At 59.0% G+C, this 19,193-nt stretch overlaps 1 protein-coding gene across 1 annotated transcript in view; it reads left to right on the top strand.

Moving 5' to 3' along the window:
* Positions 1–19,193, top strand: part of CACNA1B (calcium voltage-gated channel subunit alpha1 B) — a 121,929-nt gene that overhangs the window by 70,800 nt on the left and 31,936 nt on the right. Inside the window, exons 21-31 of the mRNA XM_036306979.1 lie at positions 9,035–9,158; positions 9,568–9,697; positions 9,873–9,932; positions 10,185–10,291; positions 12,622–12,718; positions 13,682–13,842; positions 16,820–16,957; positions 17,732–17,933; positions 18,107–18,271; positions 18,541–18,651; positions 18,968–19,051. Of these exons, the coding sequence (XP_036162872.1) occupies positions 9,035–9,158; positions 9,568–9,697; positions 9,873–9,932; positions 10,185–10,291; positions 12,622–12,718; positions 13,682–13,842; positions 16,820–16,957; positions 17,732–17,933; positions 18,107–18,271; positions 18,541–18,651; positions 18,968–19,051 (1,379 nt within the window). The remainder of the gene's footprint in view (positions 1–9,034; positions 9,159–9,567; positions 9,698–9,872; positions 9,933–10,184; positions 10,292–12,621; positions 12,719–13,681; positions 13,843–16,819; positions 16,958–17,731; positions 17,934–18,106; positions 18,272–18,540; positions 18,652–18,967; positions 19,052–19,193) is intronic.

The following is a 19,193-nucleotide window of genomic DNA, read 5'->3' as shown; positions in this document are numbered from 1 at the left end:
TTGATTTTTTACAGAGAGGAAGGGAGAGGAATAGAGAGTTAGAAACATCGATGAGAGAGAAACATCAATCAGCTGCCTCCTGCACACCCCCTACTGGGGATGTGCCCGCAACCAAGGTACATGCCCTTGACTGGAATCGAACCTGGGACCTTTCAGTCCGCAGGCTGACACTCTGTCCACTGAGCCAAACCAGTTAGGGCTCTGTCATCTATTATTGCTATTATTATTTTTGTTAATTCTCATCCGAGGGTATTTTTCCCATTGATTTTTAGAGAGAGTGGAAGGGAGGGAGTGAGAGTGAGAAAGAGAGAGGGAGAGAGAAACCTTGATGTGAGAGAGACACATCAATTGGTTGCCTTGGCACATGCCCTGACCAAGGCTGGGGATCAAATAAGGGCATATACCTGGGCTGCAGGTTCAATCTCCGGACCGGTCCTGATTGGGGTGTGTGGTGAGGCAACCAATTGATCGATCTCTCTCTTTCTCTCTCTCTCTCTCCCCCCCCTCCTCCTCCTCCCTCCTTCCTTCCCTTTCTCGCCCCCCCCATCCCCCCTCCCCGCTCTCTAAAAATCAACGGAAAAAAATATCCTCACGTGAGGATTAACAAACAAAAACTGTCCTCTCATTCAGTGTTTTCTCTTGCTTGTCATTTTTATCCTGAATGTTTTGTGTCCTCCCCTTTTTTCTTGATTAGTTAGTGGTTATATTTTTTTTGTAGATTTTTACTTAAAAAGACAGTATTTTAATTTATTTATTAGTTCTGTGTGTTTTTTTAAGTAATTCTTTCCAACTTTACTATTTTCCTGCTGCCTTTATTAATTAATTAATTAATTAATTAATTAATTATTTGTTGGCTTAAAACCCCAAAATTTATTTACTCACAATTCTGGAGGCTAGAGGGCTGAGACCCAGCTCTTGGCAGGATTGTGTCTTCTGTGCCTTCTTGGTTTTACTTTGTTGTTCCTTTTCTAGTTTCTGGAAACTTGGTTTATTTTATTCTTTCATTTTTATTATATGATTACTTAAGGCTATGAATTTCCCTCCAATCACTAATTTCATTGTGTCCTATAGACTGTGACATCTGGTGTCTGTGTTTCATTAAATTTTAAAGAAGTCGTGTAACTTGGGTTGTGTTTCCCCTGGTGCCTGGGGCTACCCGGGGCCTCCGATGTGGGGCACCTGCACCCGCAGTCACTCTGACCTGCAGCCTTTCCTTTCCTTCCTCCCTCCTGGCCCTACGGCGCCTTCAGGGCAAGGTCAGGTGGCAGCTGCGGGCGGACCGCCCCTTCTCTGCCCGCTATGGAGGGAGCCCGTCCGTCCGTCCGTCTGTCTGTCACCCTCAAGTGGGAGGCTGGCAGCAGTAGTTCTGATTCCGTTTTTAGGTTCTTCTGTCGATGCGCTTCGTCAGATTCTGCTGTGTCCCCTTTTTGGGAGAGTTTTTATATTGAATAAGTGCTGAATTTTGTCAGGTAACTTTCTGTCCCAATTGATAGGATCATGAGTTTTTCTCCTGGGGCAAAAGGAGGTTTACAGCTGTGTCTGTGGAACAGTTTATTCTTGTATTATTATTGATTAGTTATTGTATTGTTTTGCATACCAACACTGCAAACCAACTTTTGCCCCACCCTGTATGCTAGTTTATATTGATTTTCAGATACTCGGCAGCCCTTGATCCCTGGGATAAATTCTGCCAGTCGCTGTATGGAATTACTGTTATATTCCTGAGTTCCGCTTGCTGCTGTTTTGTTAGGCGTTTGCTCTGTGTTCGTGAGGGTGCTGGTCTGTAGTTTTCTTTTTTGTGCTGCATCTAGTTTTGGTGTCAAAAGACTGAACTCATACAATGAATGGGAAAATGTCTCTTCTGTTTTTGGAGATTGTGTAGAACTGGTGCTAATTCTTGTGTAAATGTTTGGAAGAATTTGCCAGTGAAACGTTTCTCCTTGGGATGTAAGCTGCTTGTCGCTAGTTAGAGGCTGTGTTGTCTGTCACCACAGGCGATGCAGTAGCTGGTGGAAGGGGCTGGGCCGTCCGGGTGGGGGTCAGGTTGGCGGTGTGTGGTGACAGTGCCCGCACCGTCTGCTTCCTTGGGACCGTGGGGCCAGCCCTGTCTCATTCTTTTTTTTCTTTTTTTTTTAAATACATTTTATTGATTTTTTACAGAGAGGATGGGAGAGAGATAGAGAGTTAGAAACATCGATGAGAGAGACATCGATCAGCTGCCTCCTGCACATCTCCCACTGGGGATGTGCCCGCAACCTAGGTACATGCCCTTGACCGGAATCGAACCTGGGACCTTTCAGTCCGCAGGCAGATGTTCTATCCACTGAGCCAAACCGGTTTCAGCGGATTTAATGTAATTATATATGTTATGGCTTCAGACTGCTGTTGTGGTTTCCTTTTGGTTTTTCTGTTTTTTGTTTCTCTGGCTTCTTTTCCCTGCCTTCCTTGGGTTATTTGTATATATTTAAGAATTCATTTTGCTTTAACTTTAGCATTTTTTTACTGTTCGCTGTATTTTTTTTTAATGTTTGCTCTGGGTATTACATTATACCTGTGGTCGGCAAACTGCGGCTCTCGAGCCACATGCGGCTCTTTGGCCCCTTGAGTGTGGCTCTTCCTCTGCCTTGGGAGCACCCTAATTAAGTTAATAACAATGTACCTACCTATATAGTTTAAGTTTAAAAAATTTGGCTCTCAAAAGAAATTTCAATCGTTGTACTGTTGATATTTGGCTCTGTTGACTAATGAGTTTGCCGACCACTGCATTATACAATAACTTACTCCAGTATACTAAAGTTATCACTGTACCAGTCTGAGTGAAGCATGAGGACTTCACTCCTTTTTTCCTCCCCATAGTTTAACTAGAGGCCCGGTGCACAAAATTCGTCCACTGGGGGCAGAGGGGTCCCTCAGCCCGGCCTGTGCCCTCTCACAGTCCGGGCCCCCTCGGGGGATGTCTGCCTGCTGGGTTAGACCCGATCCCCCAGGAATCAAGCCTAAGCTGGCAGTCGTGGGGATCAGACCTAAGCCAGCAGTCAGACATCCCTTTCGCAATCTGGGATCCCTTGCTCCTTACTGTTCAGCTCCTTACTGCTCGGCCCGCTGCTCCTTAGCGCTGCTGCAGAGGTGGGAGAGGCTCCCGCCACCTCGGCTGTGCTCGCCCGAAGTGAGCCTGGCTTCTGGCTGAGTGGCGCTCCCCCTGTGGGAGCACACTGACCACCAGGGGGAAGCTCCTGCGTTGAGCGTCTGCCTCCTGGAGGTCAGTGCACATCATAGCGACCGGCCGTTCTGGTCATTTCACTGTAATGGTCGCTTAGGGTTTTATTATATAGATTGTCATAAATATTTCCTGTGCATATATTTAGAACCACACCAATATGTGTTATAACTTTTGCTTCACCCTAGAAATTTAGGAAATTTAAGAGAAGAAAGTATATTGTATTTGCTCATATTTTTACTCCTTCTTTTGTTCTTGCTTTCTTCCTGATACTCCAGTATTTCTTCTTTCATAATTTATATTCTGTTTAGAGGACCTTCCTTGGTCATTCTTTTAGTGTAGGCCTGTGGGTGACAGATTCTCTTAGTTTTCCTTCATCTGATAATGTCTTGATTTTCCCTTCATTCCTGAAGGATATTTTTACTGGGTATAGAATTCTGGGTTGACAGTTCTTTTTTTTTCAGCACTTGAAAAAACGTGTGCCTCTTCCTTGTGACCTCCATGGTTTCTGATGAGAAATCTACTGTCATTCGAATTGTTTTCTTCCTATAGGTAAGATGTTTCTCTCTCGCTGCTTTCAAGATTTGTTTCTTTGTCTTTATATTTCAGAAGTTTGATTATGATGTATGTTGGCATGAGTTGCTTTAGGCTTATCCTGTTTGGGGTTTGCTCAGATTCTTGAATTTGTAGGTTTATGTCTTTTTGCCAAAGTTGGAGTATTTCATCCATTATGTCTTTGAATACGTCTTCAGCTCTGCCCTCTTTCTCTTTTCTTTTCAGGACTCTGTTGACGTGAATGGTAGATCTTTTGTTATAGTCTCGAAGGTCTCTGAGACTCTGTTAACTTTTTTCAGTCTATTTTTCTCTGTTGTTCAGATTGGGTAATTTCTTTTGTTCTGTCTCTCAGTTCACTGATTCTCTTCTCTGTATGCTCCATTCTGCTGTTAAGCCCACCTATTGAATTTTAATTTCAGTTATTATATTTTTTCAGTTATAAAATTTATATTTGGTTATTTATACCTTCTAATTCTTTGCTAAGGTTTTCTGTTTCTTTCTGATATTTTTTCAAATGTGTTCTTAATAGTCTGTTGAAGCAGATTTATGAACTTTGCATTATTGTCAGATAATTCTAACTTCTGTATTATTTGGTGTCTGTTGAATGTCTTTTCTCATTGAAGTGGATATTTTCCTGATTCTTGGTGTGACAACTGGTTTTTTTATTGAGACCTAGACATGTTGATATGTTATTAGCCTGTGAGTCCTAGTTAAGTCTTTGTCTTAGCTGGTCTACTGTGACACTGCTTAGTGGGGTGAAGCAGGGAAGTGCTTGTATGTCAGCTCCCTGGAAACTGACATCTGGAAGTAGCTTTCACACAGGGCATTAGGCCAGGGCTGAGACCCCCCACGGATGTCTGTCTGTTCCATTACCATTTGTGGAAAGGCTCTCCTTTTCCGATGGAGTTACTTGGGCACTTTTGCTAAAAATCAATTGGTGGGTGTTATTTCACTTCAGGAAAAATTTCTGGGATTATGCACTTAAATGTTCATTCTAGTACATAGTTTTATTTTGATTTTTCAGGCATTCCACTTATATAAATCTTGGATTACTTTGCCTGTTTTTTATTTGTCTTTCTGATCCTTTTGGAAACTCATTCTGTCCTGGCCAGGTAGCTCGGTTGGTGAGAACGTCGTCCGGATATGCCCGAGCTGCAGGGTCCCCTCTGCTCCACACCTCACCAGCACTGTTGTCTGTTGGTTGATTGATGGCGGCCATTCTGGCCGGTGTGAGGCGACATCTCACTGTGGCTTTCGTGTGCCTCTCTGATGATGAGTGATGTCGGACCTTCCTTGTCATGTTCCTATTGGCCTCTGTATGTCCTCCTTGGAGACATGTCTATTCAGGTCTTTTGCCCGTTTTTTAATTGAATTGTTTGTCTTCCTTTTGTTGAGTTGTATGAATTCTTTCTGTTTTGGAAATTAACCAGATTATAAGGTTTTAATTTAACTATTTGATTTTGTATTTGTATCTCTTTGGTCTTTTCCTGAAAATTTTTGTCTTTTTACTTTTTTAGAAAAGTTCTAGGTTTTCGGTCATAGTGAGCAGGAAGTACGAGAGCTTTGCCGTAGGCCCCTGCCAGGCTCCACATGGGGGCAGCCTCCTTCACCATCCGCACCCACAGGTGGTGCACTCGTTAGAGTCAGTGCGCCCACACCGCATGCCACCACCACCGGAGCCTACAGCTCGCGTGAGGCCACTCCCGGGCTGTCGGTGCTGTGGGTGTGGGCCAATGTGGTAGACACAATGATATGTATCATAACTGGACAGAGTAGGTTCACTGCCCTAAAATCCCTTCTTTTGTCTTTCTACTTGGTGAATTCTGTTTTTAAAATGATATTCTTTTTAAGAAAATTATATTTCTAATTATTTGCTCCTCTTGTATAGAAATGTAAGCAAGTTTTTTTATCCAGCCACAGAGTTGACAATCTCTCTTGTTACTCTAAATAATTTTCCTGTAGATTATTTTGTTTTCTGTGTAGATACAGTTATACCGCCTCTGAATATAATTTTTGACTCATGAACTTTAAAGTTTGTTTTTCAATTTCCAGTTGTAAAATTTGAACCTCGATTAATCTTTGTCTCTGATAACTGCCTGGTCTCTAGCTAATTGCACTGGCGAGAGGACATGACCTGTGGGGTGGTGAGGGCACGTTTGCCTCCTGCAGAGTGACTCGCTCTTCTCTGTGCCAGTTGACTCGGGTCCCAGCACGTTTTGCTTACATGTCCATGCCTCTGTCTGCCCGGAAGTCCCAGCCCCCTGCCTCCTAGTCCAGGACAGCGAGGAAGCCCCGGCTGTCAGAGTGTCCTCTGGAGCCCGTGGTCCCAGGGACCCCGTCCGTACTGCCTGCTGAGTGCCATGAATGAGGATGCTCTCCAGAATTCAATGACAGGTTTACTCCAGGGTCTTAAGATTGCAAATCGGGGTCCACTGCAGGTCACACCGGAGTGTTCTGAAGAAGCAGAAGAGCTGAGCGTCTTAGGGAGCAGGGCTGCCCCGCATCCTTGGCCTCTGGGTTGGTCTGAGTGGTGATCTCAGGCCGCCAGGTGCGCGGACCTGCTTCCCCCGATCTGCAGAGAGTGCGCGTGGGTTCCCGTAGGCACCAGGCACCGGAAGTTCAGCAGTTTAAGTTCTAGTCCTTGGGCTGGTTAGCGTGAAGCGCTCTGTCCCTCGGGACTCGCCGTGGGGTCTCAGTGGCTTTGTGAGCCTGGCTGTGCCGACTCCACGTTGTTCTTCACGCGGCGCATGTGCAGTCCACCTGCTCGCTTTCTCCTGTCCTCTGTCTCGTGTTGCCTTGACTAGGGATCCAGCCAGAGGAGCTTAGAAGAGCGGACGGCACGCGATCCCCGCCTCCGCGTGGGCTGCTCTGAGACACACGTCTAGCTGCTTACGGCGCAGCACGCGGGCGGCGTTGGTGAATGTCCCTGCGCTTTAGGGCATGTGTTTTCCTGCATCTCGGGGGCGTGGCTTTTTATATTTGTCTGAACCGTTTCCTAGTTGCTCTGCTAAACATCCTGCACTCACTAGGGTTTTGCCTGCCTGACTGGCTAAGTGAGCGAGGTGATTTGAAACCTCCGTGTGCCGTCGGCTCTGCCTTTGCCGCACGTTTCCTGGCTGATCGCAGCTGTGAACAGTCTGAAACACGCCGATCAGACAGAAAGCCTGGAACAGGCGACAAAGTGCTGTGTGTTCTACCGTAGTCACGGCATTTCTGATCTTTTATGGGGCTTTTTCTTTTACTTTCTCCTTAAAAACTTATTAAAATTCACGCGTTTGCCTCCTGCATTTTGAGCTTCTTTGCTTGTGTGTGGAGCTGTGTCTCCAGAACCGGGCCTGCTGTCACGTGTGGAGCCGCTCAGCCTCCGTGCTGGGGCTTCTGCCGGGAACATCCCCGCGCGTCTCTCTAGTGAGTGTGGCCGAGGGGCACGTGTCCCCGTTGGACGTGCAGCCCTTCCATGGCCTGTGTGCCGGGCTTGTCTCTGGTGAAGTCCTAGGAACGGCCGTTAGACCCTGTCACGGGCAGGTCACGGGCAGGTCATGGCCACGCCCGCCCGCGCGCGCCCGGTGAGGGTTACTTTCTTGGATTTGACAGTGTCCCCTTTTTCCTCCTCTCCCTCAGTTCTGAGGTTGCATAACGGCTTGTTCATTTGCTTGGTCACCACATTGTTCCTCTCCTACCACTTAGAGACGATGAATTCTGTCCGGTTGTTAGTGGCCGCCCTCCCATCCCGCCCTGGGTGGCGGCTGTGGGGGTGTGTGTGGCTCCCCACTCCCCCCCTGCTGCCCTGCCTGCGCCCCGCTCCCAGTCTCTCTTCACTTTCTAGACCGTTTCCGCTTCCCTTTCATGCGCTCAGGTCTCCCTCCAGAGCTGCTGTCTCTTCCCCAAGTCGCCCTCCCGCCAGGACTGCTCCCTGCATCACTGAGGAGGAGCCGCCTGTGGGAGGAGCGGCTAAGAGCCGGGGATTCAAGATCTCTGCCACTTCATAGCCAGAACCTAACAGACACAACAATGCCAAGAACAAGCCTCACCTAACAGCAGCGCCCGCACCTCTGTGGGCTCCTGCCGGCCGCAGAAGACCTCCCTTCCTCCCCCTCCTCCCTCCACCCTTCCCCTCTCTCCCCCACCCCCCCACCCCACTTTCCCCCACGGTGAGCAGAGCCCTGTCCCCACACTGTCTCCTCCCCCTCCTCCCCCTCCTCCTCCTCTGCTCTGGGAGGGGCTGCTCTGTGCGGGACTGGGCCCCTTGGCCGCCCCGCTCCCCCCAGGGGTGGCGCTTGCAGTTCTGTCGTGTTGACATGTTGCCGGGTCCAGCGCCTGGAAGCCTTACGGTGTGTTCGCTCCGCTTGGTAGCGGTTTACAGGGGAGGCCGGGCCGTTCTCAGCGTCGGGGCCCCAGGCCATTGGCACGCCGGCTCAGTTGTATGGCATTTTGTTGCTTGTTTTTTTAAGACAGATTTTTACAATTTCTTCCCATATTTATATTCAGTTATTTCATATTCCTCACCTCAGGTCTCAGAACCGCTGGGTGTGAATCTGGTTCTGCCGCCGCTCCGGGGCCGTGCTGCTCTGTGTGGGGGAGTTTCACTCAGTTCCCATACGGTTGAGCACCTTACTCAGGGGCTGGGCTGACGGAGCCCCGGACACGGGCCCACAGCTCCCACAGGCCTGCGAGGGCGGCCCTGGCCCTTCTGAGAGCAGAGTCCACCCTTCTGCACGGGGCGCACGAGGGGCCTCACCCGGGTCGGGGAGGGTGGGGTGAGGCCCTGGGTCTGGGCTCCCCAGTGCGAACTCCCCGCGCTGCTTGCTTTCGGTTTCCTGCTCCCTGACTTGTTAGTTCTGTCAGCTCCCTTTTCCTGGTGGGTAACCTGCGTCCAGCCGTGGGCATCGCCGAGCCGGGCAGTGTGACCCCGGGAATGGGCTGGACGTCAGGGTCGGCACTCATGCTGTGGGGCAGCGCTGTGCGGGGCGGCGGGATCTGCGTGGCCCTGGACTCTGAGAAGCCTGATGTGCGGGAACCGACCGAGGGGGCGGTGCCGAGTCAGGATGGTCTGGGAGGGGCCTGGGAACGAACCCCAGGCGGTGCGCCCAGCAGGCTCCGGAGGGGTCTGTGGTCCAGGACCCCGAGGCCCCGCCGAGGCACCGGGGCTGAGGGAGCGGGACTCCCAGCCACACGCCTTTCCCGTGAGGGAGCCCAGACAGCACCTGTCGCCCGGTGAGACCTGTGCGCCACCCCCCTCACCTGGCGGCCCCTTCCTTGCAGGTGGCAACGTGGACCTGGAGAGCCAGGCGGAGGGGAAGGAGGCGGAGGCCGATGGCGTGATGCGGAGCGGCCCACGGCCCATCGTCCCCTACAGCTCCATGTTCTGTCTCAGCCCCACCAACCTGTGAGTCCCTCCCACCCGCCTGCGCCATGCCGCTCGCCCACGGCCCGTGACCACATGCACTGACCGCTAGGTGCTAGGTGTGCCCGGCAGGTGACACGACAGCCGGGCCCTCCTCCTGGTCACTGGGTCCGCCTCACTGTTCCCACGGAGGGGTCTCCCCACCTCTGGGGACTCTCCGGCGTCATCAGCTTCCGAGTCTCCCGTCGTCCTGCTCAGCCTGTGCCCCGTGTTCAGTGACCCCTCCCCCCCCATCGGAACAGCAGCGCTCAGCCCGCTGCACTCTGCAGCCGCCCCTTCCCAGGAGAATCTGGGCCTACGCACCCGCCCACCAGCCAGAGCCCAGCTTCCTGCCAGAGGGACCAAGCAGGCGGCAGGAAGGGGCCCCGGCTGAGCCCCACTTTGCCCCCAGGCTCCGCCGCCTCTGCCACTACATCGTGACCATGCGGTACTTCGAGATGGTCATCCTCGTGGTCATCGCGCTGAGCAGCATCGCCCTGGCCGCCGAGGACCCCGTGCGCGCAGACTCGCCCCGGAACAACGTGAGCACTGTGGGGGTACAGGGGCGGCCAGGGCCCAGCTCCGCGCCTGCCAGGAGCAGCAGGAAGAGGGCAGATGGGCCCTGGCTGACGGGTTGTCCGCCCCGAGGTCGGGGGGACCTGGAGCCCGAATGCCCAGCGACGGGCTGGCCTCCTGAGAGCAATCCCCGGGTTGCAGGTCCTGAAGTACATGGACTACATCTTCACGGGCGTCTTCACCTTCGAGATGGTGATAAAGGTGAGTGACCCAGCCTCCCTTGGGGCTCTCACTTGCCCCCCACACACACATGGGGACTCGGGGGGGTTGCTCACTACAGACTCACCACAGCGTCAGTCAGTGGGGAGAGCGCCCCGCACGCCTGACTAGGGTCCCCGCTTTCCGGATGTCGGGCAGGAGGACATGACCTGGGCCCCCTCCCCCACCCCGCGGCTCTGGGTCTGCCTGCCCTTTCCCTGAAGTGACAGCCCTAAACTGCACTTCTCCCTGAAGATGATTGACCTGGGACTGCTGCTGCACCCGGGGGCCTACTTCCGGGACCTGTGGAACATTCTGGACTTCATTGTGGTCAGTGGGGCCCTGGTGGCGTTTGCCTTCTCGTAAGTACCCATGTCTGCAGCCCCCAGATGCGCGGTGGGGTGTAGGGGACCGCTGGCCTCCAGGCTGCCTGTAGCTCCGTCCTTCTGCTTGGCCTGGGCTGGGTGGGAGGACCTCTAGCCGGTGCGTCCCCCACCAGCCCTGGTTCTAAAGTTGGGGGCAGCCTCGGGCTGGTCTGCTCTCGGCCTTTAGGCAGCCCCCCTGCCCTCGGTGGCTCCCATGGGCGGAGCTGGAGTGCTGGTGGGCGCCGTCCTGGGGTCCAGGCCATTTTCTCTGGTTGCCCTGTGTGGTTCGGCCTGGGGCTGGGGCAGGTGTGGGGCTGGGCGGAGCCGGGGGTCCCAGGGCGAGTGGTGGCAGGAGATGCGGAGACAGGACGACCCGCAGGCGCGGAGGGCGGGTCCTCCTCTCGCCCAGCCAGGCCTCCTCACTGACTCTCTTCTCTTTGTCTCCTTGTTGCTGGACTCCCTGTTGTAGGAGCTTCATGGGGTAATGCCTCCCCTGTCCCCTCACACCGCCCACATCTCAGCTGCCCTCGGGCCGCGTCATACGCTCACCTCTCATCAGCTCCACCTCCGGGCTGCATGCTGCCGGAGCCGCCTCCCAGGCGGTGCCCCCCTGGCCTGGCGGAGCCTGGGGGCTGGGTGGGGACGGTCCTCCGTGGGGTCAGTAGCAGGTGTCCCAAGTGAGTGTAGGCGGCCAGAGCGAGAGCCCGAGGGCAGCTCCACGGGCTGCTGTGACCAGGTGGGGGCCCTGCTGCCCCCTGTCTGTTCTCGGAGGCTCGGCCTCCTCTCTGTCCGCCCCCGACGCCTGGCACTCCCTCCCTCCTGGGGCCTTACCTCTGTGGAGGAGGACACAGCTCGGCCACCACTTGCCATGTGGAGGCGTGTTCGACGGGGAACTTGGAGCGAGAGGGAGGGGCAGGGAGACCCAGCCAGGTGCCCCAGAGGGAGAGCAGGACAGGGCTGGCAGAGAGAAGGCAGCCTCTGCCTCAGAGCCCGGACCGAGAGCATCTGTTTCCTAGGAAACAAGGGCAGGGCTCTCGCCTGCCCCCTCAGGTGCCTGCAGGCCCCTCCCAGGCTGGCTCAGCGGGAGCTGCGAGGCTGGTTTGGGGAGGGTCAGGGAGTAGCTGGCAGCATGTGGAGCCGGGACAGCCTGGCTTCAGGGGTGTTGATCTGCTTCTAGAACGCAGGCCCCAGCAGGGTCCCAGGGGAGGGACCGGGAGGCTCTAGCTTGGCTGGAGCCTCAGGAGACTGGGGGCCCCGCTTCCCTGACAGGCAGGTCCCCTGAACGTGGGGAGAAGTGGCCCCTGAGCCTCAGCCACTGCCCCACGTGGCCCCAGTGGGTGTGGCCTTGGCCCTGAGCATGGCCTCCCAAGGCCCCTGCCCGGCTTCAGGGTGGCAGGAGGGTGGCCCCAAAGAGTGACAGCTCCTGGGCCCTGCCGGCCCGAGGGAGCCCCAGGTTCCCTCCGAGGGGCCTGGCCTAGTCTCACGGGTGCTGGGCTCTGGGCCTGCTCCACACCCGCCTCCTCCCCATCCCGGCTACTCTCTCCACCATCTGTGTCGCTGTCTTCACTCTGTCCCCGTGGCTCTTCCGCCTCCCCTCTCCCCGCCTTTCCCTCCTTCCCTTCCCCCCCCTCTTTTAAAAATGTGTTTGTATTGATTCCAGAGAGGACGGGAGAGGGAGAGAAACATCAATGATGAGGGAGAATCATGGACCGGCTGCCTCCTACACGCCCCGCACTGGGCATGGAGCACGCAACCCGGGCCTGTGCCCTGAGCGGGACTTGAACCCGTCGATGCTGGCCAGGCCTCCCTTTCTTCCTCTCCTCGGCTTCTCTCTTTTTCTGTCTCCTTCCCTCACTCCCTCCAGGCTCCTCCTCTCCCTTTCTGTCAGTCGTCCGCCACTTGCCATGTGGAGGCGTGTTCGACGGGGACAGAGGACAGGCAGGGAGATCCAGGCTGTGCTGGGACCTCCTCTGGGAGAGGAAGCAGCCTCGGGAGCTGGGGTGGCACTATGCCCGCTGGCCCCAGCGCTGCCCTCTCCCCTCGCTCCCAGGGCGGCCTCACAGGGGCCAAGGGCAGCTGGTGTGGGCCGGGCGGGCGGGTCATGGACATGCTGGGAGAGCAGGTGCTCCCTGGCCCCCAGGTGCTGCTGATCCGACCCTTGTCCACTCGAGGGGAGGCCTCCGTGGTGCCCACCAGGCGCGGCCTCCGAGCTCCCACGCCTCTGCCCTGGGGCCCGAGGCAGACGCAGGGAGAGGCCCGGGCCCAGGGGGCTGCGTGGGGATGGCGCCGGGTGCCGCCTGCGTCTGCATGTGTGGTTCTCCTTCCAGAGGCTCCAAAGGGAAGGACATCAACACCATCAAGTCCCTGCGGGTCCTGCGCGTCCTGCGGCCCCTCAAGACCATCAAGCGGCTGCCGAAGCTCAAGGTGAGAGCCGGGTGGCATGAGGAGCGTGCGGGCCTGCACACGCATGAGCACGCATGTGGGCTGTGTGTATATACATGTGTGCACAAGGTACATGCACGTGCATGCATGTGTGTGCACACTGGCCACGTCCTGCGGCAGCTTCTGTGTGAGGTGGGGGTGAACAGAGCTGAGGGAGCCCCATGTGAGGTTTGCTCAGCCCACGCCCTGTCGGGGGAGGGGGCCTCTCCACCCTGACACCCTGAGAGCCATTCCCAGCTGTGCCGTGGGCTCCGTCCTTCCTGCGGAGCAGGCAGGGGAGGCAGGAGGCGGAGGGTGTTGGGGTGGACAGGGCCCCAAGTGGTGTGGCTGAGGTGCTGGGTGAAGGAGGGTGCGCTGTGCGTAAGGTGGTGTGAGCAGCCTCGGGGTGCGAGCCTTGGGGACACAGGCAGCAGGGGTTCTGGGGGCAGGGCGGGCTGGGAGGTGATGGAGGCAGCCGGAGGGGCTGTGTCGGGAGGTGCCCGGGGACACTGCAGGTGGGCGCGGCTGCTGGGTCGGAGCCCCGCGCCAGGCGGTGTCTCGGGAGACGCTGTGCACCAGCCACTGCACACTAGGGCAGGGCAGGACGTCAGCCCGGCTCCGAGAGGCAGGGCTGGGGCCAGGCCAGCGGGCAGGGAGCACTGAGCTTCCGGGTGTGGGAACAGGACAGTCCCTGGGCCACAGAGCATGCCCACGTGCCCAGCTGCCACTGCGCGGCTGCTTCTCTGCCTCGTGTCCCGCCGACACCAGGAGGCCCGGGTCCCTCCCTTCCCCCGACCCAGCCCTGATGTGGGCTCCGGGCTCTGGGCGGCCCTGCTCTGAGGCACCTGCCTCGTGACACCTCTCCTGGCCCCACCCGCCCACTTGACACGTCGGAGATGACCCCTCCCTCCCGGAGGGGGCCCCGCCTGCCGGGCCGGTGCTGAGCCTGCACCCCCCCCCCCCAAGGCCGTGTTCGACTGCGTGGTGAACTCACTGAAGAACGTGCTCAACATCCTCATCGTCTACATGCTCTTCATGTTCATCTTCGCCGTCATCGCCGTGCAGCTGTTCAAGGGCAAGTTCTTCTACTGCACTGACGAGTCCAAGGAGCTGGAGCGGGACTGCAGGTGACCGAGGGGGGCAGGGCCAGCGCAGGGGGGGCCATGGGGATGCACCGTGGGTGGGGCGTGCACCTGTCCCAGGGCCACATGGGCTCCAGGGTTGGGACCAGCACATGGGGCGCCAGCTCTTCCTCCCCAGACATGCAGGGAGCTCCCAGCACGGTGATGGCTGGAGGTTCTGCAAACCCCCAACACCAGGCCCGGCCCCAGGTCAGCGGGGCTGCCCGAGGCTGTAGCCACTGCCACCGTCCTGGGCAGGCCCACAGCCGGTCACGTGGGGCGGCGCCCGCAGAAGTGGGGGAAGGGGGGTCACTGCTGTGTGGCCCCGAGCAGGGCCGCGCCAGCTCCCTCCTCACCACAGCACGTCCCGCTTGTCTGTGTGACTCCCCCTTCCTCACCCGCTGTGGCGAGGGCCATGTGGTGGGCTCCATTGTGTGGCCCAGCCACGGACGCAGGGAGTGTGCACCCACTTGTGGGTGTGGGGTGCTCGCTTGCACAAGTGCTGTATAAACTCGCATTCCCCCAGGGACGCGGCCCGGAGCCCGCCCACCAGCTGGCGGCCCGCTCGCTGGGGCCTCCTGGCGCGGGCGCGTGTGCTTCTCTGTGGGTTCATTGGCATGAACCCCCTGGGGACGCACCTGAGCCAGCCTGTGCCCGTTTCCCTGTAGGGTTGTCTGTCCTTTTCTGGTTGACTTGTAGGAGTTCTTTAACCCCTGGGCGGGACTCCCCTGCCCACTCTGGCTCTCGGCGTGTCAAGGAGCGTGCGGGCGGCGTGTGCCACACTGGCCGTGCCGTCTGGTGTGCGTTCCTGGCGTTCAGTGCTCAGTGGCTGGGTCAGGGCGGCCTGGGCTCCCCTCTGGAAGCTGTGTCTGCCTCTCCCGTGGCCGCGGTCTGTCTGGGCTGACGCTGTTGCCGGGAGAGGAGCGAGGAGGGGTTTTCCCGTCCGAGCAGCACCGTTCACTCGAGAAGGCAGCGCTCCCTGCCGCGAGGGCGTCGGTGCCACAGATGGCTGTCGGGTGCACTCGTGCCGAGCGCTCACCAGCGTGCACGAGCCCTCGGGTCAGTGTGCGCAACGGGGCCACCCTCACCCGGCCGCGTGAGAGCGTCTCCTCAGCTAAAACCCGCAGGGCCCTGGCCGCGGGGGTGCCACCTGCCTCCCCCATGGCCCCAGCCGCCCTGGCCTGTGTTCTGTGTCTGTAGGTGTCTGCTCTGGACACTGTGTGGCTGTGAAGGCTCGCAGTGGGCGGACTCCTGTGTTCCCGAGGCCGCCCCTGCTGGCTGGGCCCCATTGACCTCTTCACTCGCCGGGGTGGCCGCCGGGCTGTCCCCCTCCGGTCACTGTGATCTGCGGGGACATGTGCGAGGCGATTGTGGACAGATGTTCCCACGTCCCCTGAGCGGGCACCGCGAGGGGAGTGGCAGCGGGCCACGCGGCGGCTCTGGAACAGGCCGGGCAGTGCCAGGCGGTTTCCCACCGCGGCCGAGAGCCCACGTCCCTGCCAGGGAGGGAGCCCTGGGGTCTCCAGGTCCCAGCAACGCGCTGTTTTCCTTTCCAAAGGAAGCAGCTCATTCCTCGCCGGCCGGTGGCCGCGGGCGGTGTCTGGCCTGACTCGCGTCCCCCTGGGGGTGCATGATGGTGATGGGGGCACCTCCCCACGTGCTCGTGGCCTCTGTCTCCCTGCGGCAATGTCTCCTCAGACCCTGCGCCCATGTGCACCTGAGGTTCTTGTGGTTGTGACGGTGGCCGTGACCGTGGCCGTGACGCTGCGGCACCGCCGGAGCGCTTTCCCGTGCACCGTCGGACGCACACAGGAGGCGACTGCTCCCTGCTCCTCTCCCCGCTCCTCCCTCTCTAAAAGCCACAGGGAAAGTAAAGTTAACAAAGTACGGAAACGATCGTAGTGGTTCTTGACATGTTCTAGACACAGCTCCCTCCTCAGAGCGACAGTTTTCAAAGGTTTGTCCCATCCTGTGAGCTGATCATCTTTTGAGGCACAAAAGCTTGAAGTTTTGGTGAAGTCCTGTGTCTGGGTTTTCGTTGTCGCTGCTCGCTATGTTGGTGTCGTGTCTCCAGGTCCGTCTGCCTAAGTGGCCCGTGTTTCTCCCGGAGCGTTTCAGACGGGGCCCGGTCAGGCCTCTGTCCACTTTGAGTTGGTCTGAGCGTGGCGTGTGCCCGGCCCGCGTCAGGCCTCAGGGTGGCGTGTGGCATGTGCCCAGCCCCGCGTCAGGCCTCAGGGTGGCGTGTGCCCGGCCCGCATCAGGCCTCAGGGTGGCGTGTGGCATGTGCCCGGCCCCGCGTCAGGCCTCAGGGTGGCGTGTGCCCGGCCCGCGTCAGGCCTCAGGGTGGCGTGTGGCATGTGCCCGGCCCCGCGTCAGGCCTCAGTGTGGCGTGTGCCCGGCCCGCATCAGGCCTCAGTGTGGCGTGTGGCATGTGCCCGGCCCCGCGTCAGGCCTCAGTGTGGCGTGTGCCCGGCCCACGTCAGGCCTGTGTGGCGTGTGCCCGCGTCAGGCCTCAGTGTGGCGTGTGCCCGGCCCGCGTCAGGCCTCTGGCAAGTGCCCGCGTCAGGCCTCAGTGTGGCGTGTGCCCGGCCCCGCGTCAGGCCTGTGTGGCGAGTGCCTGCGTCAGGCCTCAGTGTGGCGTGTGCCCGGCCCACGTCAGGCCTGTGTGGCGTGTGCCCGGCCCGCGTCAGGCCTCAGTGTGGCGTGTGGCGTGTGCCCGGCCCGCATCAGGCCTCAGTGTGGCGTGTGCCCGGCCCCGCGTCAGGCCTGTGTGGCGAGTGCCTGCATCAGGCCTCAGTGTGGCGTGTGGCGTGTGCCCGGCCCGCGTCAGGCCTCAGTGTGGCGTGTGCCCGGCCCGCGTCAGGCCTCAGTGTGGCGTGTGCCCGGCCCGCGTCAGACCTCAGTGTGGACACGCGTCGCAGAGCCGGCTCTGGCTCCACGCAGCGACAGCATCCAGAGCCACCCTCACCTGTGTCGTCCCCAGGGGCCAGTACCTGGACTACGAGCGGGAGGAGGTGGAGGCCCAGCCACGGCAGTGGAAGAAGTACGACTTCCACTACGACAACGTGCTCTGGGCCCTGCTCACGCTGTTCACCGTGTCCACGGGGGAAGGCTGGCCCATGTGAGTGCCATGTGGCAACCAGGCAGAGCGAGGGCAGGGCCTCTGGTTCCTCCGTGTGGGTCTCAGCCGCTCAGCAGGTGCCCACAGGCTCCTTCCTGCTCCTGCTAGCGAGGGCGCCCACTCTCCCAGAGGAGCTGATAGGGCGAGTGATGTCCTGAGAGCCCTTCAGTGGCTGGTGCCACAGGCGGGGCTCTCCGTGTCTCCCTGTGCTGCCCTCGGGCTGCCAGAGGGGCCTTCGTGTCCCGAGCACATGAGTAGCAGGCGCTTCCTCTGGGACCAGCAGGAACCCTCAGAACATACACCTTGCTGAGCCCTGGGCTCCTGAAGCAGGGGGGGCTGGCAGTGGGTGGGCTGGGTGTGAGCAGGTGTGGGCTGGGAGAGGGCAGGGGGGGGCTGGGTATGAGGGGGTGTGGGCTGGGTGTGAGCAGGTGTGAGCAGGTGTGGGCTGGGAGAGGGCAGGTGTGAGCTGGGCGAGGGCAGGTGGGCTGGGTGTGAGCGGGTGTGAGTGGTGAGCGTGGTGGAACATCAGGCAGAACTGCCGAGCCTCTCACCTCCCTGGGACAGGACCTCAGGCACGTAGAGCCTTCCCTGGGAGGCCCTCCCACAGCCCTGCACACACCCCTGCTGGGAAGGTCGCCCACCTCCAGCGAGATGGCACCGTGGGCAGGGGCTTGGCCCACAGGGTGGCAGCGCCATCTGGGCTTCCTGAGGGAGCCTGGCCTGGGAGGAAGCGCCTGCCTGGCCGCCGGCCCTGATGTCGCTGTCGCTGGCCAGGGTGCTGAAGCACTCGGTGGACGCCACCTACGAGGAGCAGGGCCCGAGCCCCGGGTACCGCATGGAGCTGTCCATCTTCTACGTGGTCTACTTCGTGGTCTTCCCCTTCTTCTTCGTCAACATCTTCGTGGCCTTGATCATCATTACCTTCCAGGAGCAGGGGGACAGGGCGATGTCCGCGTGCAGCCTGGAGAAGAACGAGGTGGGCGGGCCTCCTGCACCTCCGCGCGGTGGTGGGCGAGCCCTCTGGCTCCTGGGGCTCAGGGCAGGGAGGCTGGGAGGTCGGCTCGGCTGCCTTCTCGCACGGGGCTGCCTGCGAGAGGAGGTGCCACGTGGGTCCCCGCTGAGCTGCGGGCATGGCTTTGTCCTGAGCAGAGAGCTTGCATTGACTTCGCCATCAGCGCCAAGCCCCTGACGCGATACATGCCTCAGAACAAGCAGTCCTTCCAGTACAAGACGTGGACGTTCGTGGTCTCACCGCCCTTCGAGTACTTCATCATGGCCATGATCGCCCTCAACACCGTGGTGCTGATGATGAAGGTGCGTCCGCAGGCCGGCCTGCCGCCCCACACGGGTGCGGGAGCTGCAGGAGCTGCAGGCACTGCCTGGTCAGCACAGGCGCCCTTCGGGCCTATCACTGGCTGCAGGCTGAGACGGGAGAAGGTCTGGGAGGACGCGGGCAGTGGGGAGGAGTGGCCGTGGGCTGGGCAGCTGCTGTCCGCCCCGCGCACTGATGGGAGCTAGAGTGTCCCCGTCTGTCATGGGCGTCGGGGCAGCTGCGCCCGTGGCCAACACTCTCCTCCCGGCAGTTCTACGACGCGCCCTACGAGTACGAGCTGATGCTCAAGTGCCTGAACATCGTGTTCACGTCCATGTTCTCCATGGAGTGTGTGCTCAAGATCGTCGCCTTCGGGGTGCTGGTAGGCGCCGCTCCTGGGCCCTGTCGTCCTAGAGGGGCCTTGGGGGCTCCTTGTTTGGAGCTGGAACTCCCCGAGCCCCAGAGCGCAGACGACCTGCGGGGGGCCCATCACCCGTCTGTGCCCCGGCCAGCTCCGGGGCAGGTTCCCCTCAGGGCACGTGGCTCTCAGCTCTGCCCCTGCCCAGCCTGATGTCTGCGGGCCAGGCCTCCACTGTCCCCCCTGGGGTGGCCCATCAGCTCCTGGCCCGTCCTGACTAGGCCCTCCTGGCGCCCCCGGCAAAGCCCCACCATGGCACTGACCGCCCTTCTCTCCCTAGAACTACTTCCGAGACGCCTGGAACGTCTTCGACTTCGTCACGGTGCTGGGCAGCATCACCGACATCCTCGTCACGGAGATCGCGGTAAGTGCTCCCGTCCCGAGGCTCCTGCTGAGGCGCTCCCTCGGGGCGCAGGGCGCTCTCCACGGGCGGAGCTGGGCGCAGGGGTCGCCCCAGCAGGTGCTGGCTCTTGGGTGAGACACCATGCCCAGAACGTGCGGCGGCG

The sequence above is a fragment of the Myotis myotis genome, unplaced genomic scaffold (assembly GCF_014108235.1).
Source record: "Myotis myotis isolate mMyoMyo1 unplaced genomic scaffold, mMyoMyo1.p scaffold_m19_p_44, whole genome shotgun sequence".
In the NCBI taxonomy this organism is placed as follows: domain Eukaryota; kingdom Metazoa; phylum Chordata; class Mammalia; order Chiroptera; family Vespertilionidae; genus Myotis; species Myotis myotis.
This window is presented reverse-complemented; position numbering and strand designations above follow the sequence as displayed.